We start from the raw sequence: 23815 nt of genomic DNA on the forward strand, positions 1-23815 counted from the left end.
ATTAGAATTTCAAATCCATTAATGTTCTTCGTAAGTTGTAAGTCGTCAATTTCCATCCTTATGTCAACATATTGTGTTAATCATACCGTGTCTGGTACATGGCTAATAAAATTTATAAGCGAGAAAAATAATGTATCAAAATTGCGCGATTAGTGAAAATTATTGTACTATTTATTTGCCTATTTATAATTATTAATTTTATTTATTTCACTGAGAACTTAAAAGTAAAATATCATGGAGTTTAGTTAACGCATGAAAGCATAGCGTTTTCGAACAAAGTGGATTCGTAATACTATAAGAGATATAATGCGCCAGCTTGGAAATGAATGACTCAAGTCAAAGCACACACAAAAGTACATAAAATGCGAGATAAGTTTGTTAAAAATTGAATTTATTGATAAACGATAAGTAAAACGAAATGGAGTTGGTTAATCAGCCTGTAGTAATTGATAACGTGAGAAAGCAATTATTTTGTATAACGCATAATTGGTCGTTAATGGGACATTTGTCTGGTTCAGGGTTACGGTATTATCAAGGCCGGATTTGCTGGAGATTCTGTTCCTAAATGTCGGTTTCCTAATTAGTGAGTGGTTAAAAATACGAGATAACGAAGTTGATAAGCAGTTTGTGAAGGTTTGAGCATTTTTTGAGCAGTGTGGGCCGTCCAAAGCACGTTCGAGTGATGGCCGGAGCTTTCGAGGGTGACCTTCTCATCGGTCCCAAGGCGGAAGAGCACAGGGGCCTGTTGGCCATCAAGTACCCGATGGAACATGGCATCGTCACAAATTGGAACGACATGGAGAGAATTTGGCAATACGTGTACAGCAAAGATCAGCTGCAAACATTTGCTGAAGAGGTAAAAAGAACAAGAAAGGAACATAAGTCGGTCATAATTTTGAAATATTTGTTCTCTGCAGCCCGTTCCCCTTACGGAAGCGCCCCTCAATCCGCGCAGGAACAGGGAAAAGTCGGCCGAGATATTTTTCGAAACGCTGAACGCTCCAGCCTTATTTTTGTCGATGCAGGCAGTTCTTAAATTGTAAGTAAAAATTGGTGATTAAGTAGAGAATGTGCTGCAAGTTGCAGCCTGCAACTAATGAAGTTATTATTCTTGGTAGATAAGATAAGCAAATGAGAGAACGACGGATGTTGCATTAGTCGCCGGAGATGGGGTGACCTATTACGAAGGTTTCGCCCTGCCACACAGCATCACGAGGGTGGATTTAGTTGGGCGAGATGTGACGAGATATCTAAGGTTGGTTTATCTCGTATTGATAAGGTTTTGATACATTTTATTCATTAACTTTGCTACTATTCTACGTAAGGAAGGAATACATAGAATAGAACATCGTCAGAGTATGAAATAGTAAGAATGATTGACAAGGTTTCGATATATTTTAATTGATTTTGATCATTTAAACCAGAGTTTGAAGATATGTAAATTGAAAAAGTATACTTATGCATGCCTTCAATATTCATACAGAATTGCTATATCGGATAACTTATATTTTGTTCATATATTTTCCTGCACAGGTTTCTTCTACGAAAGGAAGGAATCAATTTTAGGACGTCGTCAGAGTTCGAAATTGTGAGAACGATTAAGGAGCGAGAGTGTTACTTATCTGTGAATCCATCCAAGGACTTTGACCCGGATGCGGATAAGCGAATTTACAGGTTGTCAGACGGTACTCAGCTTGATGTGAGGACAATTTTGTTATAACTTCAGTAATAAGGAATTGGAATGAATGTCTATTTTGTCGACAGATTGGCCAAGCTCGCTTCCTAGCTCCGGAAGTCCTTTTTCGACCAGGTTTGATAAGAGAAGAGTGTGAAGCTATGCATGAAGTTTTGCTGTTTTCCATACAAAAGTCGGACCCGGATTTGAGGAAAATTCTCTTTCAAAACATTGTGCTATCCGGTGGCTAGACGTTATTTAAAGTAATTGCTAATTAACAAATATTCACTTTCGACAATTAGTACATAAAGTACGTAATTTATACACTGATTTCTGCTCCCCAATAACGCTTGTACTCGACCTGGATCGGTGGCTCGATATTGGCGTCGTTGGACACGCTCAAGAAAATGTGGGTTTCGAAAAGGGAATTTGAAGAAGAAGAAGGCCAACGCGTTATTCACCGAAAAACATTTTGATTTTGGATCTTTGTTTTATAAACTGTTTGTACATGTAGTTCTCTTTATTTATCATTTTAAATTGTATTGTATTGTATTGTAAACTTTATTCAACTATCAACAAATATCAGCTAATATAAGCTACTATTTAATACGTTACTTATATATTCTTACAGCAGCTAATCATTTTATACAAACAATAAAACTGTACATTATCACAATTATAAAAAGCAGCAAACATTACAAGAAAAGGAGGAATATTGGAATATCTATAAAATAAGTTAATATTTATGTTACATATTTATCCATATTGGGGTACAAAATCAATCATACATTGTTGTTGCTAGAGTATTGCGGAGGCTATCTTCACACCAACTTTGTAAATGTGATAAAGTTTACAAAGATTGATGTGAATTTCCTCATTGTAGAAAAAATAGCCAAGCCAAAGACAACAAGAAAGTGGTGGCAACCTGTTGGACATGAGGGTCATTTAGGAACTAAGTACGTGGTACAATATTTACATAATTATTAATTATCTGCGTAAATATATTCATAGGCTATCTTTATGCATATATTTACATATCCTGCTACACATAGAATAGATATCATTAGCCTCAATATTCTTCCGCCATCATCAGAACAACGAGCGACGACCAGCCGGTGAAGGGTCGGCAACCCTTCCCTTTCCCTGTCGCGTCGTCGTACTGCTCCCAAACGTAGCCCGTCTTGTGGTACTGACTGACCACGTTATTGACCACGTTCTCCCGTAACTTGTGATACTTCTCCTTCGCCAAGACGGCCCCACTTCCGCCCATTTTCGAGTAGTCATGCAGGGCTTTGAGCGTGAGGAAGTTGACGTTGATCCAGACGGGGCCTCGCCAGTAGGGCGGGTCATGCTCCGTGTTCCGCTTGTTGTACAGGGGCGCATTGGCGGCCAGGGAACGAAGCCCGTACGGGGTCCAGAGCAATTTGGGGTTATCCAACTTGTCCAGGGTGGCCGTGAAGGTGGGCGAGTCGGGTTTCAAAATCCCCAAAATCAAGGGGAACAAGCTGACGTAGCCGAACATGTTGACAAAACCGAGTTCCGGTGGTTGCACGGCGTGCCGAACCTTTTCTTGAGGTTGGACCGGACGTTGCCCGCTTTTCGGGGGAATGACGGGTGCTTGTTTTAGTACGACTTTATCTGAATGGTTTCCATAATCGGTATAAGCTCCGAGTTTCGGTGACCAGTGGAGCTTGTCGAGGAGGTCTTGATCCGTGAGCTTTTCATATGTGTAGCGAAACCGGGTGGCGTCATAGTCCAAAAGTTCGGCCAGCTCGCCCATCAGTTTAGAACAGAGAGACATCCAACAGCGGAGGTCCAAGTGGCGCTCGTCCTCGGTGGGGTGGGACGCTCGGGGGTAATCGTCCAACCCGGAGGCTAACGTTTTGGGATTGAGTTCCCGCAGGGTGGAAGCATTTCGACCTCGCCAGCTAAAAAGGAAGATGAGTGGATTAGTTACAATGATAAAATTGTAGAGGTGGCTTAAATACTTTGTCGAAATGTGTACTATTTTGAGCTCAGTTCTTCCCAGCGTTTGGATTACCGGGAATGTTACACCCACAAAAAGACGAAAATGTATGTGGAGAAGGGAGCAGTCATACGAAAATACGGGTTTTGCGAAGGAACTAACTTTTTCTCACGGTCAAAATATATACACTATTTAACGATTAAAAAAACAGTAATTTGTCAAGGATGAAAAGTTAATTCACAGCAAAAGACAATTCGGAACATCATTCTTTCAATGTAGTTTTAAGAAATACTAAACTGATAATAATCCCAGTGCTTTATAACAATAAATCAATTAATCAATTATTTAAATTACGTTAATTACATTTCAGAACGAATCTGTATGATTGTAAAGGCGGAGGCTACATTAATCGAACTTAATAAATAACTATCTATAACCTTTAATTAACACAATTATCTAAATTCATAGCTTTTTTTAATCAATCTTACACGTAACAAAATTGTGTAGCAATGTTGCGAATTTTGTTTAAGTAAGAACCAAAATTGTTAATCATACTTGGTTTAGTAGCCTCGTAATTTATGTTATGAATTTGAAACCAATTTGTATTAACTGATATTTGTGGACATATTAATAAAGGTTTACAATCAGTGTTGTAGTAGTTAACTACACTTTCTAGTTAACTCTAGTACTTAACTACTTACTACAACTACTATTTTGCAAAAAGTAGTTGTAGTTAAGATTCAACTGTCTACTTTGCCAAAGTAATTGATACAAAGTAGTTTAACTACTTTTTTAGATGGTGTAGTGTAGTTGACCAACAATACCCTAACTACGTTTCAAATACTTTTTAACTACCTTTCTAAATGGATCATGGAAGGAAGGGGTATCTCATTTACATTAAATTAATCTCCCAGAAGTGGGGAATTGTTTGAAGCACTTGGAATTTTGAAGTGCAAATCGACATTGTCGAATGAACCCTAGAGATTACATGGCCTGATTGAATCTAAAGTAAAAATCTGTTGTAAATAATTTCATTATTTTTTCATGATTCTAATATTTGGTTAAAAAAGTAGTTAAGAAGTAGTTGGTAGTTATTAGTTAAAATAAGATGTAGTTGAAAATGTAGTTAGAATTCAACTACATGGAATCAAAGTAGTTGTAGTTCAACTACTTTTCTGAGTAGTTGTACAACACTGGGTTTACTTGACTTGACTTAATCTCTTCACAAAACATGCATTTTCGACGGACTGTTGCCTTCTTCACGCAGATTATCATCTTTTTGTGGGTGCAACATCCCCGGAAATCCAAACACAGGGAATAATCTCAGCACAAAATACTAACAAAGCATTTAGCCCACCCTGATAAAATATAAACATATCTAACTAATCAATTCATTAACCGACCGATAAGTGAAGGGCGTCTCTCCCATCTGGGTCTTATTCAGCCACTGGTACCAGGTCGACAAGCGGGGCCACATTCGCTGCAAGGTGGCCTTATGATTGATCAGGAGCCATTCGCGGTGGCGTTGGATGAGGTCGAACACCGCCATGATGAGCGTGGGAGGATTGGCGACGTCGTTCCGTTGGACGACAAACTCCTCCGGGACTCGGGACAAGGCCTCGTCGCCAAGAATCTGTTCTCGGGGGATCCAGCCTTCCGTGTTCATCATGTCGAGCCAGTGGGAAATGATGTCGATGGAGATTTCAGGGTTCCACTTGTTGATGAGGAGGAGATGGAAGCCCTCGTCCCAGAGGAACCCGCGGGGGAAGAAGCTTCTCGAGGGGACGGCCGTGTACAGACTGGACGTCCAGTACGGCACAGGGGCAGAGTTGTAAGGCGACTGGACTTTCGAATGGCCGTGGAAGTAACCAATCCCTCCGATGAGGTTGCTAAGGGCAGCTTTGGCAAAGTGAATCGAGGTTTTATTAAAGCCTTTCTTCTCCAGGTGAAAGGTCGTCTCGAACTTGTCGGAAAATCGGTCCCTGAAAGAAGAAGGATTTAAACGAGGTTAAATTATTAGTTTGATAAGAATCGTAATAATTATGTTTATAGTGTTTCACGTGCTGATAACCACTTGCAAGAAATAACGGTAATAAAGTAGTTTATTGCAGGTAAATATTTTGATCTGCGTGAAATGCACGGCGCAAGAAACGACGCCCCACCGCTGTAAATAATTCATACGGCGCGTGGCTAGATGCATCATATTTCTTGTAGTTTCATGCACCCTGAATTACTTGACAGGGCAAGAAATGTAGCAAACCAGCAAGAAACGAAACACTGTTGAGTATTAATTTACCTGTACGATTGCAACATTTCGCTGTACATGTCCCCCGATAAAAGTTTCTTGGAAGGGACGACCCCGCTTTCAGACTCGTATACAATGTCCATACTAAAGTGACCCTTGACGTGAACCTGCAATAAGTAAAAGGTCACATTAACATTTATCTCACTGGACTAGATAAGTATGTATGTATTCGCATGACAAGTATCAAGGGTGGCCGAAAAGTATTGTTTGTTTATTAAGTTGTCGCTAATCATCCTGGACACGTTTGGCAGAGATGTTTGCATCCGAAGAGGAGAAACGCGCAGTGGATTTGGAACGTGTAAAATTTGCTGACTTTAAGGTTTCTGTATTATTAGTAATAATTTTAAAACAAACGTTCCCATTGGGAGATCGTGTCCTTCGCAAATTTCATACTAATTGCATTTGTAATGAATTGACACAAATTTGGTTAAAATTGGAGAGCATACAATGCAAAACCTCAATTTAACAAAAACGTATCTTGAAATTTCAGCAAAGTTTCTTGTACTTTTCAAGCCTCTGGGAAAAATAATTAATGATTTATAATATTTCCCGTCCGGATGACGATCACAAATTGTGATTCACAATCGAGCTTGGTTATAAAACAATAAAGTTTTTCTCATTTGCACATCCGTAATGTCCTTAAACCATAATTCTCCTCATCCTGTACTTCTGTTCTTGCAGAAAACAAAGTACGTCAATAAGTAATCGTTAGATTAATACTGCAGGAGTGGGCAATATACTTTGGTCGTAAGATACAAGCTACAAGATGAACTTACTTTCTAGGATAAGATATAAGATACATCTTGTTCAAGATACAAGATACTTTCTTAAAAATTGATTAGTCAAGAACAGGATACAAGATATGTATCTTAAGATACTTTTATATTAGATAAGATACTTTATTTTTTTTAGCCTGGTACTCATGCTCAATTAGTAATGTTTAATAATTTAAACGAAAATCTAGTTAATGCAAAATTTAAAATCATTCTGTTATCAATTAACAAATTTTGTTGCCTATGTTTAAACTTCGAAAGATTTTTAAATTTCGAGAAACTAGACCTCTACCTACCTAACATGCGTATATTTTTAAGAAGTTCATAGTATTTTTACAATATTCTCTGCTTATTCAAACTAAACCCTATATTATCTATACATTAGTTAAGCGTAGGTACACAGCATGCAATATGCAATGTATGTTTATGTATGTACGAGTACTTATATATATGAATATATGTACATATGTATGCATTGCATGTATAGGTTTGTTACTAATTAGCAAAACATAAAGTAAAAATTCACCAAACTCTGGTTACGACAAATTCATGGTAAAATTGACTGACAGTAGTAAGAAATTGACTGAATTTGACATAATTTAGAAAAAAGTATCTTGCATCTTGTCAACTATCTTAAGATACTTTTCTTCCAGGCATATCTAGATAAGATACTTACACAAGATACTATTCGATTGTCTAAAAGATATAAGATACAAGATACGTCCCTGATCAGGCGAGCAAGATACAAGACAAAGATACTATCGTTTATCTTGTATCTTGACAAAGTATTCCGTATTACAGTAATACGGAATAGATAAATGTAAGGTCATGTTATGTAGTTAAGTTAATTCTTTACTCATTATATCTTTTAGTGTTACTTGATGTAAACCAGTCATTAAATTGTACTGATCAAGGAATAACGTGAATAAATGACTATTAATCAATCAATCAGTCAGCCACCCTGCTGATTAATAAATACGCACCTGATAAACAAGAAAGTTTTGAGGGTTCGAGTCTGGCTGATTCCTATTTTTGAGGAAGAACAACCACTGCTTTTCGGAAACCGAGGTGGTCGCCATGCTCGAGAGCACGGTGTTTGAAGCGGCAGTCATGGAATCCAGACTTGTTTGGATAAATGAAGACTTTAAAACGTTATTGTTGTTGATGAACCTGTACAAAAAATGAGGATTTAATATAGATAAGTCATAGTTGTTATCATGTTTGTTTAAAAAGTGGGAATTACTTTATCGTGAACTTTCCCAACTCGGGCGTGTAACCTTCGACGGATTTGAGAATGTCGCCGTAATATTCGGGAACGAGATTCCCACCCATGCCGGCTTCCAAAGCGACGTAGTAGAGGAGCACGACTTCCTCCTTCGTGGTCGACTGGGGATGATTTGTAGTCGCCTAATAGACAGAAGATTGGTTAATTCGTCATCGGAATAATGATACATACACGAATGAAATATATAACTAATTCATTTAATTAATTAACGTAGGACTCGATAATTCATCGTTAAAGACAGCAAATATTTAATATTTCTCCAATGTATTTTGAAATTCTGAATGATGTACTTGTTGAGCAGACCTTTCCCAATTAAAAAAAATAAACTATAAATTTCGACACTTTTTGAAGGAGACCTCAACTTTAAGAAGCCTTCAGATAAATTGGACCTCATCGAAACTGGCTTAAAAACTCAGCACCATTCAATTAATCAACTCACTGACTACAAATTTGTCGTCCAGAGTTTTAAAATAAGTTCCCAGAGCGGGGAAATGATTAAAAATGTGTTGATTTTGACGATGAGTCGTCAATTCCTACATTAAAATTTCCATTTAATACATATGTAAGTAGGTATTTACTTTGTTTTGACAATGAGTTATCGAATTCTACGTTAACTAGTCAATATTTAAAAACTTCTGATTTTTACCAGAGGTTGAACTTCGATTCGTGACGTCCAATCGCCACCTTTCTTCCCGTGATGAGCTTTAACGAAAGACGTTGTCAATTTCATGTGATGATCAATGATTTCCTGAACCCCAAAGTTTACGCCGTCATGCTCAACCCAGCCGTACTTCGTTAGGCCGTCACCTTGTTCGCACAAGTGCCTAAAATTAGAAGGAAATTACGTGTTTATAAAACGGAATTGAATTTGCATTGTTGTGGATAAAGTGAAATTACCGTAAGTTGGGTTCTCCTGGCCTGACTAGAGAAGGGAGGAGCCACATGAACCCAGTGAGCAAGGACTTTGGACTTCGATGCTTCATCCCAAAGTAGACGCCGGGTCGATAAGACCCCCAAAACCGTTCGGGAATATCAAGCCCTGCACGGACGACTACCTGCGAAAAGTAGCGAGTACCAAAATCAAGTGAGAGTATAGATACAAAATTAGTACTTTCTGTAGAGACGTAAATATTTACTTAAAATTAGACAGATTACTTAACTTATTAATAATAAGACACTTTACGTCAACCTTCGTAATTTCGTGACCACGTAAGTTTACGAAGATCAACTTACGAACCAGTAACATGGCTTTTATCTTTGTAAGTTTTTGTAATAAGTCAAAATTATCTACGCGATGTTCCTATGTTTCGTTAGTTTACGAAATTACGAAGACTGACGTGAAATGCTTCATTAGTTAGCTAATTATTTAAGTGATTAGAATACAAATAATTAACTTTGTTTGGCCATGGATTGAATACCAGTTTGTAATTAACTAACTAATACTTATCGACACACTTGAACAAAGAACAACAAACAGACAAACAAATAGAATACCTTATCTACTTGCAGAGGAGTTGAAATTCTCGTCTCTAAATATCCAAGATAACCTTAATACGCTACAAATGCTACAATTGTGCTTATCCCGCAGGTGGAAAGTAGTCTGTAAAACAAACATTTTAATTAATACATGACGACATTACAAACATACATAATCATATTAAAACCTGAAAACATTCCATCAAAGCAAATACATATCTTTCTCACTTGTTAAACGTGAACGATTTCTGGCGTTTATGTAGTAGCACCGCCGTGTCGCCACCGCCGTTTCGATACCCGGGACAATCTGTCGACAAAATAGTAATTCATTGTTGTTCTTTATTACTGAATATATAACAATATTGTCCTTACATCAAGCTGACTACCGTCTGGTAGCTTGTAAATTCGCTTATCCGCATCCGGGTCAGAGTCCTTGGATGGATTCGCAGATAGGTAACACTCTCGCTCCTTAATCGTCCGTACTATTTCAAACTCTGACGATGTCCTAAAATTGATTCCTTCCTTGCGTAGAAGAAACCTGTACAGCAAAATATATGAACAAAATATAAGTTATCTGATACAGCAATTCTGTATGAATATTGAAGGCCTGCATAAGTATACTTTTTCAATTAACATATCTTCAAACTCTGGTTGAAATGATCAAAATCAATAAAACTAAATCAAAACCTAGTCAACCATTCTTACTGTTTCAAACTCTCACGTTGTTCTACGTATTCCTTCCTTACGTAGAATGGTAGCAATATTAATGAATAGAATATATCAAAACCTTATCAATACGAGATCTGATAGCAATTCTGTAGGAATATTGGAGGCCTGCATTACATAAGTATACTTTTTCAATGAACATATCTTCAAACTCTGGTTGAAATGATCAAAATCAATATAACTATATCAAAACCTTGTTAATCATTCTTACTATTCAAACTCTCACAAAATTCTAAGACTTGTTCGTTCATTACGTAGAATAGTAGCAATATTAATGAATAGAATATATCAAAACCTTATCAATACGAGATAAACCAACCTCAGATATCTCGTCACATCTCGCCCAGCTAAATCCACCCTCATGATGCTGTGTGGCAGGGCGAAACCTTCGTAAATAGGCACTGCATGGGTCACACCATCTCCGGCGTCCAGCACCACGCCCGTCGTCCTCCCAGTTGCATATCTACAAAGAACAATTATATTATTAATTATGGGACGAAATCAAATGGTTAAATGATAGTTAAATTAAATGATTAATAAAATAATTATCACTCAAAATGAAGATCGTATGCTCTCTGATTTTTAGCAAAACAGTGTGAATCAATCGCAAATTTGATTAATACGAAATTTGCAAACTACACCATCTACCAATAGACACTTTTGGCAGAGATATTTGCATCCAAAGAGGAGGAAACGACCAGTAAAGTTGAAAGGTGTAAAACTTATCAACTTTAGGGCGCAGTTTCTCCTCTTTCGATGCAAATACCGCTGGTAACCGTGCCCATTGTCTTTTGCAAAGTTCACATTAATTAAACTTATGATCGATTATTCCTCAAAATCTGTGACCATATGTTGCGAGACCTCGATTATCAATTCTTCAAGAATTAAGTTAACACTTATTCTTACAAGCTTAGAACTGCCTGCATCGACAAAAATAAGGCAGGAGCGTTCAGCGTTTCAAAAAAGATCTCGGCCGACTTCTCCCTGTTCCTGCGCGGATTGAGGGGCGCTTCCGTGAGGAGAACGGGGTGCTGGGAACAAATAATTCACAATTATGACCCATTTATGTTCCTTTTCTTGTTCTTTTTACCTCTTCAGCAAATGTTTGCAGCTGATCTTTGCTGTACACATATTGCCAAATTCTCTCCATATCGTTCCAATCCGTGACGATGCCGTGTTCCATCGGGTACTTGATGGCCAACAGGCCCCTGTGCTCTTCCGCCTTGGGACCGATGAAAAGGTCACCCTCCAAAGCTCCGGCCATCACTCGAACGTGCTTTGGACGGCCCACACTGCTCAAAAAATGCTCAAACCTTCACAAACTGCTTATCAACTTCGTTATCTCGTATTTTTAACCACTCACTAATTAGGAAACCGACATTTAGGAACGGAATCTCCAGCAAATCCGGCCTTGATAATACCGGAACCCTGAACCAGACAAATCTCGCATTAACGACCAATTAAACCTTTTGCAAATTGATTTCTTTCTCACATTATCAATCACTACAGGCTGATTTACCAACTCCATTTCGTTTTACTTATCGTTTATCAATAAATTCAATTTTTAACCAACTTTTCTCGCATTTTACGTACTTGTCACAACGAACAACTTTTCTGTGTGCTGTGACTTGACTCATACATTTCCAAGCTGCCGCATTAAATCTCTCATAGTACGAATGCACTTTGTTCGAAAACGCTTAGCTTTCATGCATTTTGGTCATGGAAAATTGTCCAACTTTTTGGAAATTTTGAGTGGCTGGCTTCAGGTCAGTTGAAAATAAAAACGAGACAGTGGTGAGGATGGAGTCTAGACACATTCTCCTCCACCTCCACCACCACCATGCCAACTCTTACGGGAGGTCAAGAAAATAAGTTGGAGAAACTGAGTTTTCTTCTACATGACCTCTTCAACATTGCAGAGGCGAGCTTTCCTCGGCCGACGCTTTCCAATTTCGGCTCAGTCGCGCTTCCTCCTTCCACTGAATACTACGTATCGACTATTACTCTCAATATTTTCAAAAATAGTGAAAAAATGGCTCAGAGGAAGTCGTTTGTTCCCATTTTAGAGACGATTGTAGGAGGTGAATCCCCCCCGGAGACGCCGCCTCAAGAACCCGTCGCGCAGTCCTCACGAAACCCACCCCCAGCACCATCTGAGAAAGTGAAGGTAAAAATAAGGCTATAGAGTTCAGCGTTTCTAAAATATTTCCGCAGACTTCTGCCTTTTCCTGCCCGGATTGAGGGGCACTTCCGTGAGGAGGGTTTAGAAATCAAAATTATGACCATTTTATTTTTTATTTTCCAGCTGGAGGAGAAGAAACCTGATGGGAAAAAAAGGGGCCGAAAGAGGATCAGGATGAACCAGATGTTTATCAAACTCGTCTTATCGCCAACCTGGAGTTAACGGCAGAACATTTGTAGGCATAGTATTATTCCTTCCTTAAAGTAAATTAAGTGACTAAATTTTTTCTGCGTTTTTAGTCTGCTGGTGAAGAAAAGACCTGGCAAGAGAGCCTCATCCATTGGAGGAAAGTGTCACGAAGCACCAATACCAATTAAGAAAACCAGGCGAAGGTCGTTGCCTCCCCGAGTCACGGAAGAAATGGCCAATGTGAGTGAATGTTGTATAAAAATTCAGTTGCATTTTAACATGCAAATTAAATACTAATGTTTCGTCCACAGGCAACATTTGTTGTGACGGAACTGCCGTCTTACTTGAAGGCTACAGCGAGCTCCAGCGCTAAAAAAAAGTAAGTCGTCAATTAAATAGGTTTAATTATCTCGATTTTATGCTTCCTTCATTAAATTAATTATTTTTTTAGCAGCCGGTCAAAGGCAAAGAAGCGAAGGAGAAGAAGGAGAAGAAACGTCCTGCATTCAAGTAATTTTGCTGTTAAAATATGTGTTATTATAAATTATTAGAATTTTCAAATCCATTAATGTTCTTCGTAAGTTGTAAGTCGTCAATTTCCATCCTTATGTCAACATATTGTGTTAATCATACCGTGTCTGGTACATGGCTAATAAAATTTATAAGCGAGAAAAATAATGTATCAAAATTGCGCGATTAGTGAAAATTATTGTACTATTTATTTGCCTATTTATAATTATTAATTTTATTTATTTCACTGAGAACTTAAAAGTAAAATATCATGGAGTTTAGTTAACGCATGAAAGCATAGCGTTTTCGAACAAAGTGGATTCGTACATACTATAAGAGATATAATGCGCCAGCTTGGAAATGAATGACTCAAGTCAAAGCACACACAAAAGTACATAAAATGCGAGATAAGTTTGTTAAAAATTGAATTTATTGATAAACGATAAGTAAAACGAAATGGAGTTGGTTAATCAGCCTGTAGTAATTGATAACGTGAGAAAGCAATTATTTTGTATAACGCATAATTGGTCGTTAATGGGACATTTGTCTGGTTCAGGGTTACGGTATTATCAAGGCCGGATTTGCTGGAGATTCTGTTCCTAAATGTCGGTTTCCTAATTAGTGAGTGGTTAAAAATACGAGATAACGAAGTTGATAAGCAGTTTGTGAAGGTTTGAGCATTTTTTGAGCAGTGTGGGCCGTCCAAAGCACGTTCGAGTGATGGCCGGAGCTTTCGAGGGTGACCTTCTCATCGGTCCCAAGGCGGAAGAGCACAGGGGCCTGTTGGCCATCAAGTACCCGATGGAACATGGCATCGTCACAAATTGGAACGACATGGAGAGAATTTGGCAATACGTGTACAGCAAAGATCAGCTGCAAACATTTGCTGAAGAGGTAAAAAGAACAAGAAAGGAACATAAGTCGGTCATAATTTTGAAATATTTGTTCTCTGCAGCCCGTTCCCCTTACGGAAGCGCCCCTCAATCCGCGCAGGAACAGGGAAAAGTCGGCCGAGATATTTTTCGAAACGCTGAACGCTCCAGCCTTATTTTTGTCGATGCAGGCAGTTCTTAAATTGTAAGTAAAAATTGGTGATTAAGTAGAGAATGTGCTGCAAGTTGCAGCCTGCAACTAATGAAGTTATTATTCTTGGTAGATAAGATAAGCAAATGAGAGAACGACGGATGTTGCATTAGTCGCCGGAGATGGGGTGACCTATTACGAAGGTTTCGCCCTGCCACACAGCATCACGAGGGTGGATTTAGTTGGGCGAGATGTGACGAGATATCTAAGGTTGGTTTATCTCGTATTGATAAGGTTTTGATACATTTTATTCATTAACTTTGCTACTATTCTACGTAAGGAAGGAATACATAGAATAGAACATCGTCAGAGTATGAAATAGTAAGAATGATTGACAAGGTTTCGATATATTTTAATTGATTTTGATCATTTAAACCAGAGTTTGAAGATATGTAAATTGAAAAAGTATACTTATGCATGCCTTCAATATTCATACAGAATTGCTATATCGGATAACTTATATTTTGTTCATATATTTTCCTGCACAGGTTTCTTCTACGAAAGGAAGGAATCAATTTTAGGACGTCGTCAGAGTTCGAAATTGTGAGAACGATTAAGGAGCGAGAGTGTTACTTATCTGTGAATCCATCCAAGGACTTTGACCCGGATGCGGATAAGCGAATTTACAGGTTGTCAGACGGTACTCAGCTTGATGTGAGGACAATTTTGTTATAACTTCAGTAATAAGGAATTGGAATGAATGTCTATTTTGTCGACAGATTGGCCAAGCTCGCTTCCTAGCTCCGGAAGTCCTTTTTCGACCAGGTTTGATAAGAGAAGAGTGTGAAGCTATGCATGAAGTTTTGCTGTTTTCCATACAAAAGTCGGACCCGGATTTGAGGAAAATTCTCTTTCAAAACATTGTGCTATCCGGTGGCTAGACGTTATTTAAAGTAATTGCTAATTAACAAATATTCACTTTCGACAATTAGTACATAAAGTACGTAATTTATACACTGATTTCTGCTCCCCAATAACGCTTGTACTCGACCTGGATCGGTGGCTCGATATTGGCGTCGTTGGACACGCTCAAGAAAATGTGGGTTTCGAAAAGGGAATTTGAAGAAGAAGAAGGCCAACGCGTTATTCACCGAAAAACATTTTGATTTTGGATCTTTGTTTTATAAACTGTTTGTACATGTAGTTCTCTTTATTTATCATTTTAAATTGTATTGTATTGTATTGTAAACTTTATTCAACTATCAACAAATATCAGCTAATATAAGCTACTATTTAATACGTTACTTATATATTCTTACAGCAGCTAATCATTTTATACAAACAATAAAACTGTACATTATCACAATTATAAAAAGCAGCAAACATTACAAGAAAAGGAGGAATATTGGAATATCTATAAAATAAGTTAATATTTATGTTACATATTTATCCATATTGGGGTACAAAATCAATCATACATTGTTGTTGCTAGAGTATTGCGGAGGCTATCTTCACACCAACTTTGTAAATGTGATAAAGTTTACAAAGATTGATGTGAATTTCCTCATTGTAGAAAAAATAGCCAAGCCAAAGACAACAAGAAAGTGGTGGCAACCTGTTGGACATGAGGGTCATTTAGGAACTAAGTACGTGGTACAATATTTACATAATTATTAATTATCTGCGTAAATATATTCATAGGCTATCTTTATGCATATATTTACATATCCTGCTACACATAGAATAGATATCATTAGCCTCAATATTCTTCCGCCATCATCAGAACAACGAGCGACGACCAGCCGGTGAAGGGTCGGCAACCCTTCCCTTTCCCTGTCGCGTCGTCGTACTGCTCCCAAACGTAGCCCGTCTTGTGGTACTGACTGACCACGTTATTGACCACGTTCTCCCGTAACTTGTGATACTTCTCCTTCGCCAAGACGGCCCCACTTCCGCCCATTTTCGAGTAGTCATGCAGGGCTTTGAGCGTGAGGAAGTTGACGTTGATCCAGACGGGGCCTCGCCAGTAGGGCGGGTCATGCTCCGTGTTCCGCTTGTTGTACAGGGGCGCATTGGCGGCCAGGGAACGAAGCCCGTACGGGGTCCAGAGCAATTTGGGGTTATCCAACTTGTCCAGGGTGGCCGTGAAGGTGGGCGAGTCGGGTTTCAAAATCCCCAAAATCAAGGGGAACAAGCTGACGTAGCCGAACATGTTGACAAAACCGAGTTCCGGTGGTTGCACGGCGTGCCGAACCTTTTCTTGAGGTTGGACCGGACGTTGCCCGCTTTTCGGGGGAATGACGGGTGCTTGTTTTAGTACGACTTTATCTGAATGGTTTCCATAATCGGTATAAGCTCCGAGTTTCGGTGACCAGTGGAGCTTGTCGAGGAGGTCTTGATCCGTGAGCTTTTCATATGTGTAGCGAAACCGGGTGGCGTCATAGTCCAAAAGTTCGGCCAGCTCGCCCATCAGTTTAGAACAGAGAGACATCCAACAGCGGAGGTCCAAGTGGCGCTCGTCCTCGGTGGGGTGGGACGCTCGGGGGTAATCGTCCAACCCGGAGGCTAACGTTTTGGGATTGAGTTCCCGCAGGGTGGAAGCATTTCGACCTCGCCAGCTAAAAAGGAAGATGAGTGGATTAGTTACAATGATAAAATTGTAGAGGTGGCTTAAATACTTTGTCGAAATGTGTACTATTTTGAGCTCAGTTCTTCCCAGCGTTTGGATTACCGGGAATGTTACACCCACAAAAAGACGAAAATGTATGTGGAGAAGGGAGCAGTCATACGAAAATACGGGTTTTGCGAAGGAACTAACTTTTTCTCACGGTCAAAATATATACACTATTTAACGATTAAAAAAAACAGTAATTTGTCAAGGATGAAAAGTTAATTCACAGCAAAAGACAATTCGGAACATCATTCTTTCAATGTAGTTTTAAGAAATACTAAACTGATAATAATCCCAGTGCTTTATAACAATAAATCAATTAATCAATTATTTAAATTACGTTAATTACATTTCAGAACGAATCTGTATGATTGTAAAGGCGGAGGCTACATTAATCGAACTTAATAAATAACTATCTATAACCTTTAATTAACACAATTATCTAAATTCATAGCTTTTTTTAATCAATCTTACACGTAACAAAATTTGTGTAGCAATGTTGCGAATTTTGTTTAAGTAAGAACCAAAATTGTTAATCATACTTGGTTTAGTAGCCTCGTAATTTATGTTATGAATTTGAAACCAATTTGTATTAACTGATATTTGTGGACATATTAATAAAGGTTTACAATCAGTGTTGTAGTAGTTAACTACACTTTCTAGTTAACTCTAGTACTTAACTACTTACTACAACTACTATTTTGCAAAAAGTAGTTGTAGTTAAGATTCAACTGTCTACTTTGCCAAAGTAATTGATACAAAGTAGTTTAACTACTTTTTTAGATGGTGTAGTGTAGTTGACCAACAATACCCTAACTACGTTTCAAATACTTTTTAACTACCTTTCTAAATGGATCATGGAAGGAAGGGGTATCTCATTTACATTAAATTAATCTCCCAGAAGTGGGGAATTGTTTGAAGCACTTGGAATTTTGAAGTGCAAATCGACATTGTCGAATGAACCCTAGAGATTACATGGCCTGATTGAATCTAAAGTAAAAATCTGTTGTAAATAATTTCATTATTTTTTCATGATTCTAATATTTGGTTAAAAAAGTAGTTAAGAAGTAGTTGGTAGTTATTAGTTAAAATAAGATGTAGTTGAAAATGTAGTTAGAATTCAACTACATGGAATCAAAGTAGTTGTAGTTCAACTACTTTTCTGAGTAGTTGTACAACACTGGGTTTACTTGACTTGACTTAATCTCTTCACAAAACATGCATTTTCGACGGACTGTTGCCTTCTTCACGCAGATTATCATCTTTTTGTGGGTGCAACATCCCCGGAAATCCAAACACAGGGAATAATCTCAGCACAAAATACTAACAAAGCATTTAGCCCACCCTGATAAAATATAAACATATCTAACTAATCAATTCATTAACCGACCGATAAGTGAAGGGCGTCTCTCCCATCTGGGTCTTATTCAGCCACTGGTACCAGGTCGACAAGCGGGGCCACATTCGCTGCAAGGTGGCCTTATGATTGATCAGGAGCCATTCGCGGTGGCGTTGGATGAGGTCGAACACCGCCATGATGAGCGTGGGAGGATTGGCGACGTCGTTCCGTTGGACGACAAACTCCTCCGGGACTCGGGACAAGGCCTCGTCGCCAAGAATCTGTTCTCGGGGGATCCAGCCTTCCGTGTTCATCATGTCGAGCCAGTGGGAAATGATGTCGATGGAGATTTCAGGGTTCCACTTGTTGATGAGGAGGAGATGGAAGCCCTCGTCCCAGAGGAACCCGCGGGGGAAGAAGCTTCTCGAGGGGACGGCCGTGTACAGACTGGACGTCCAGTACGGCACAGGGGCAGAGTTGTAAGGCGACTGGACTTTCGAATGGCCGTGGAAGTAACCAATCCCTCCGATGAGGTTGCTAAGGGCAGCTTTGGCAAAGTGAATCGAGGTTTTATTAAAGCCTTTCTTCTCCAGGTGAAAGGTCGTCTCGAACTTGTCGGAAAATCGGTCCCTGAAAGAAGAAGGATTTAAACGAGGTTAAATTATTAGTTTGATAAGAATCGTAATAATTATGTTTATAGTGTTTCACGTGCTGATAACCACTTGCAAGAAATAACGGTAATAAAGTAGTTTATTGCAGGTAAATATTTTGATCTGCGTGAAATGCACGGCGCAAGAAACGACGCCCCACCGCTGTAAATAATTCATACGGCGCGTGGCTAGATGCATCATATTTCTTGTAGTTTCATGCACCCTGAATTACTTGACAGGGCAAGAAATGTAGCAAACCAGCAAGAAACGAAACACTGTTGAGTATTAATTTACCTGTACGATTGCAACATTTCGCTGTACATGTCCCCCGATAAAAGTTTCTTGGAAGGGACGACCCCGCTTTCAGACTCGTATACAATGTCCATACTAAAGTGACCCTTGACGTGAACCTGCAATAAGTAAAAGGTCACATTAACATTTATCTCACTGGACTAGATAAGTATGTATGTATTCGCATGACAAGTATCAAGGGTGGCCGAAAAGTATTGTTTGTTTATTAAGTTGTCGCTAATCATCCTGGACACGTTTGGCAGAGATGTTTGCATCCGAAGAGGAGAAACGCGCAGTGGATTTGGAACGTGTAAAATTTGCTGACTTTAAGGTTTCTGTATTATTAGTAATAATTTTAAAACAAACGTTCCCATTGGGAGATCGTGTCCTTCGCAAATTTCATACTAATTGCATTTGTAATGAATTGACACAAATTTGGTTAAAATTGGAGAGCATACAATGCAAAACCTCAATTTAACAAAAACGTATCTTGAAATTTCAGCAAAGTTTCTTGTACTTTTCAAGCCTCTGGGAAAAATAATTAATGATTTATAATATTTCCCGTCCGGATGACGATCACAAATTGTGATTCACAATCGAGCTTGGTTATAAAACAATAAAGTTTTTCTCATTTGCACATCCGTAATGTCCTTAAACCATAATTCTCCTCATCCTGTACTTCTGTTCTTGCAGAAAACAAAGTACGTCAATAAGTAATCGTTAGATTAATACTGCAGGAGTGGGCAATATACTTTGGTCGTAAGATACAAGCTACAAGATGAACTTACTTTCTAGGATAAGATATAAGATACATCTTGTTCAAGATACAAGATACTTTCTTAAAAATTGATTAGTCAAGAACAGGATACAAGATATGTATCTTAAGATACTTTTATATTAGATAAGATACTTTATTTTTTTTAGCCTGGTACTCATGCTCAATTAGTAATGTTTAATAATTTAAACGAAAATCTAGTTAATGCAAAATTTAAAATCATTCTGTTATCAATTAACAAATTTTGTTGCCTATGTTTAAACTTCGAAAGATTTTTAAATTTCGAGAAACTAGACCTCTACCTACCTAACATGCGTATATTTTTAAGAAGTTCATAGTATTTTTACAATATTCTCTGCTTATTCAAACTAAACCCTATATTATCTATACATTAGTTAAGCGTAGGTACACAGCATGCAATATGCAATGTATGTTTATGTATGTACGAGTACTTATATATATGAATATATGTACATATGTATGCATTGCATGTATAGGTTTGTTACTAATTAGCAAAACATAAAGTAAAAATTCACCAAACTCTGGTTACGACAAATTCATGGTAAAATTGACTGACAGTAGTAAGAAATTGACTGAATTTGACATAATTTAGAAAAAAGTATCTTGCATCTTGTCAACTATCTTAAGATACTTTTCTTCCAGGCATATCTAGATAAGATACTTACACAAGATACTATTCGATTGTCTAAAAGATATAAGATACAAGATACGTCCCTGATCAGGCGAGCAAGATACAAGACAAAGATACTATCGTTTATCTTGTATCTTGACAAAGTATTCCGTATTACAGTAATACGGAATAGATAAATGTAAGGTCATGTTATGTAGTTAAGTTAATTCTTTACTCATTATATCTTTTAGTGTTACTTGATGTAAACCAGTCATTAAATTGTACTGATCAAGGAATAACGTGAATAAATGACTATTAATCAATCAATCAGTCAGCCACCCTGCTGATTAATAAATACGCACCTGATAAACAAGAAAGTTTTGAGGGTTCGAGTCTGGCTGATTCCTATTTTTGAGGAAGAACAACCACTGCTTTTCGGAAACCGAGGTGGTCGCCATGCTCGAGAGCACGGTGTTTGAAGCGGCAGTCATGGAATCCAGACTTGTTTGGATAAATGAAGACTTTAAAACGTTATTGTTGTTGATGAACCTGTACAAAAAATGAGGATTTAATATAGATAAGTCATAGTTGTTATCATGTTTGTTTAAAAAGTGGGAATTACTTTATCGTGAACTTTCCCAACTCGGGCGTGTAACCTTCGACGGATTTGAGAATGTCGCCGTAATATTCGGGAACGAGATTCCCACCCATGCCGGCTTCCAAAGCGACGTAGTAGAGGAGCACGACTTCCTCCTTCGTGGTCGACTGGGGATGATTTGTAGTCGCCTAATAGACAGAAGATTGGTTAATTCGTCATCGGAATAATGATACATACACGAATGAAATATATAACTAATTCATTTAATTAATTAACGTAGGACTCGATAATTCATCGTTAAAGACAGCAAATATTTAATATTTCTCCAATGTATTTTGAAATTCTGAATGATGTACTTGTTGAGCAGACCTTTCCCAATTAAAAAAAAATAAACTATAAATTTCGACACTTTTTGAAGGAGACCTCAACTTTAAGAAGCCTTCAGATAAATTGGACCTCATCGAAACTGGCTTAAAAACTCAGCACCATTCAATTAATCAACTCACTGACTACAAATTTGTCGTCCAGAGTTTTAAAATAAGTTCCCAGAGCGGGGAAATGATTAAAAATGTGTTGATTTTGACGATGAGTCGTCAATTCCTACATTAAAATTTCCATTTAATACATATGTAAGTAGGTATTTACTTTGTTTTGACAATGAGTTATCGAATTCTACGTTAACTAGTCAATATTTAAAAACTTCTGATTTTTACCAGAGGTTGAACTTCGATTCGTGACGTCCAATCGCCACCTTTCTTCCCGTGATGAGCTTTAACGAAAGACGTTGTCAATTTCATGTGATGATCAATGATTTCCTGAACCCCAAAGTTTACGCCGTCATGCTCAACCCAGCCGTACTTCGTTAGGCCGTCACCTTGTTCGCACAAGTGCCTAAAATTAGAAGGAAATTACGTGTTTATAAAACGGAATTGAATTTGCATTGTTGTGGATAAAGTGAAATTACCGTAAGTTGGGTTCTCCTGGCCTGACTAGAGAAGGGAGGAGCCACATGAACCCAGTGAGCAAGGACTTTGGACTTCGATGCTTCATCCCAAAGTAGACGCCGGGTCGATAAGACCCCCAAAACCGTTCGGGAATATCAAGCCCTGCACGGACGACTACCTGCGAAAAGTAGCGAGTACCAAAATCAAGTGAGAGTATAGATACAAAATTAGTACTTTCTGTAGAGACGTAAATATTTACTTTAATAATTACTTAATTATTAATATTGAATCAACAATGCACGTCAACCTTCGTAGGCTCGTAATCAAGTAAGTTTACGAAGTTCAGCGACACAGACCTTTTATCTTCGAAAGCTTTTGTAAGTTCGTAATAAGCAAAAATTACCTTCCAGATGTTTATAAGTTTCGTATAAAGTTTGTAAGTTTCGTAAGTTTACGTAATTGCGAAGGCTGACGTGAAATGCCTCATTATTTAGTTAATTATTTAAGCAATTATATTATAGGGAATTAGTTTTGTTGTGTCATGGATTGAATAGCAGTTTGTAATTAACTAATACTTATCGATACACTTGAATTAAGAACAACAAACGAACATTGAAACGAACGAATACCTTATCTACTTGCAGAGGAGTTGAAATTCTAGTCTCTAAATATCCAAGATAACCATAATACGCTACAAATGCTACAATTGTGCTTATCCCACAGGTGGAAAGTAGTCTGCAAAACAAAAATACATAATCACATTAAAACCTGAAAACATTCCATCAAAACAAACACGTTTCTTCTCACTTGTTAAACGTGAACGATTTCTGGCGTCCGGTAGCACCGCCGTGATGATTTCGATACCCGGGTTTCCGCAGGTTGACCCTGTTCACGGAAGGTATCCCGGTTTTCCCTTCGCTCCCACTGTGCCCGTTGGACGACGTTAAGTCATCCTCCTCGGCGTCGGAGAGCTTCCGTTTCTGTTGACGTTTTGCCCCCGTGGACATTGTACTTTTGGCTGCCGGACCGGTTCCTGCCGCTTGCTGGTGACCTTTCCCCCCTTGAACTTGTCCGCGATACCGTGCCATTCCTGTCCTTGACCTTGAAGACAATTGATGAAGAATTGTCAGCCAGAACGGCTGACCTGACCAGATTTCACCTCAGCTTTTCCGCATCCAATCCAGCCATCCGGCAGTCTACGTATTAAATAAATGTACAATTAAACTCAACAATCAAATAATTAATCAAGTCGGTTTAGTCAATTAATCACAATTTACCACTTCTTTCTTCAGTCAGTTAGCTGAACTAAATTGTAACACCTGCGGATATTAAGAACCGACAAATTATTAGTTATTTATCAGTTATTAATTATTCTTCTTATCGAAACAGTTTGGCACCGCACCAGTTAATTAACTATAAAACTGGACATATTGTGTCAATCTGACGATGATGATGCTGTCAAGTCAAGTCAAGATCCAATCCACGTGTAAATTGGTGGACCATCACACAGCATCACCACCGAACATTAACCACCAACCACTGCTAATGGTTTACTAAATGTTGTTATTATTGTCAATAATCGTTAACTAACAAGTTTTATTACCAGATAAGTAACGTCGAGCCGGTGGTGGTGGTGGTGAATTGCAGCACAAACAAACTAGTCAATAATACCACCGCTACGGAATGCAGCGAAGATAAGGACAAAGTTACTACTATGATAAGTCACTTATCATCATCCTCCCACCATCACGGGAACGAAACAAATGTCATAAATAAACCGAGTAGACAGGATTTGAACTGGGCTCG

The 23815-nt window shown here is 38.3% G+C and overlaps 3 protein-coding genes and 2 pseudogenes across 5 annotated transcripts; 2 read left to right on the plus strand and 3 right to left on the minus strand.

Annotated features, from left to right (window-relative positions):
* Positions 1 to 299: 299 nt before the first annotated feature.
* LOC110857077 lies at positions 300 to 2448 on the plus strand (annotated as a pseudogene).
* Positions 2449 to 2744: 296 nt separating this feature from the next.
* Positions 2745 to 9250, minus strand: LOC110857076 (mannosyl-oligosaccharide glucosidase-like). Its single transcript, XM_035857335.1, has 9 exons — positions 9242 to 9250; positions 8902 to 9059; positions 8651 to 8828; positions 7963 to 8126; positions 7703 to 7889; positions 5938 to 6053; positions 5041 to 5623; positions 4983 to 4999; positions 2745 to 3603 (listed from the first exon to the last, which is right to left on the minus strand). Exons 1-9 carry the CDS (start codon positions 9248 to 9250, stop codon positions 2745 to 2747), a joined length of 2271 nt encoding a protein of 756 aa, XP_035713228.1.
* Positions 8923 to 12363, minus strand: LOC110856686 (beta-centractin-like). Its single transcript, XM_022105188.2, has 9 exons — positions 11699 to 12363; positions 11570 to 11634; positions 11297 to 11498; positions 11113 to 11237; positions 10526 to 10669; positions 9853 to 10018; positions 9709 to 9787; positions 9499 to 9604; positions 8923 to 9059 (listed from the first exon to the last, which is right to left on the minus strand). Exons 1-8 carry the CDS (start codon positions 11732 to 11734, stop codon positions 9582 to 9584), a joined length of 840 nt encoding a protein of 279 aa, XP_021960880.1. The 5' UTR covers positions 11735 to 12363; the 3' UTR covers positions 8923 to 9059; positions 9499 to 9581.
* A 922-nt stretch (positions 12364 to 13285) lies between these two features.
* LOC110857079 lies at positions 13286 to 15476 on the plus strand (annotated as a pseudogene).
* Positions 15286 to 23764, minus strand: LOC110857078 (mannosyl-oligosaccharide glucosidase). Of its 3 annotated transcripts, none has more exons than XM_022105686.2 (11): positions 23613 to 23764; positions 23287 to 23328; positions 22817 to 23205; positions 22639 to 22744; positions 22030 to 22187; positions 21779 to 21956; positions 21090 to 21253; positions 20830 to 21016; positions 19065 to 19180; positions 18172 to 18750; positions 15286 to 16728 (listed from the first exon to the last, which is right to left on the minus strand). In XM_022105686.2, exons 3-11 carry the CDS (start codon positions 23095 to 23097, stop codon positions 15870 to 15872), a joined length of 2628 nt encoding a protein of 875 aa, XP_021961378.1. In that variant the 5' UTR covers positions 23098 to 23205; positions 23287 to 23328; positions 23613 to 23764; the 3' UTR covers positions 15286 to 15869. The 3 variants fall into 3 exon arrangements, with proteins under 3 accessions (XP_021961378.1, XP_021961377.1, XP_035713404.1); XM_022105685.2 differs by lacking the exon at positions 23613 to 23764 and adding an exon at positions 23412 to 23547; XM_035857511.1 differs by lacking the exon at positions 23613 to 23764 and having other exon boundaries at positions 23287 to 23426.
* Between the last annotated feature and the right edge of the window lie 51 nt (positions 23765 to 23815).

This window comes from Folsomia candida, unplaced genomic scaffold (genome assembly GCF_002217175.1).
Source record: "Folsomia candida strain VU population unplaced genomic scaffold, ASM221717v1 Fcan01_Sc017, whole genome shotgun sequence".
Lineage (NCBI taxonomy): Eukaryota > Metazoa > Arthropoda > Collembola > Entomobryomorpha > Isotomidae > Folsomia > Folsomia candida.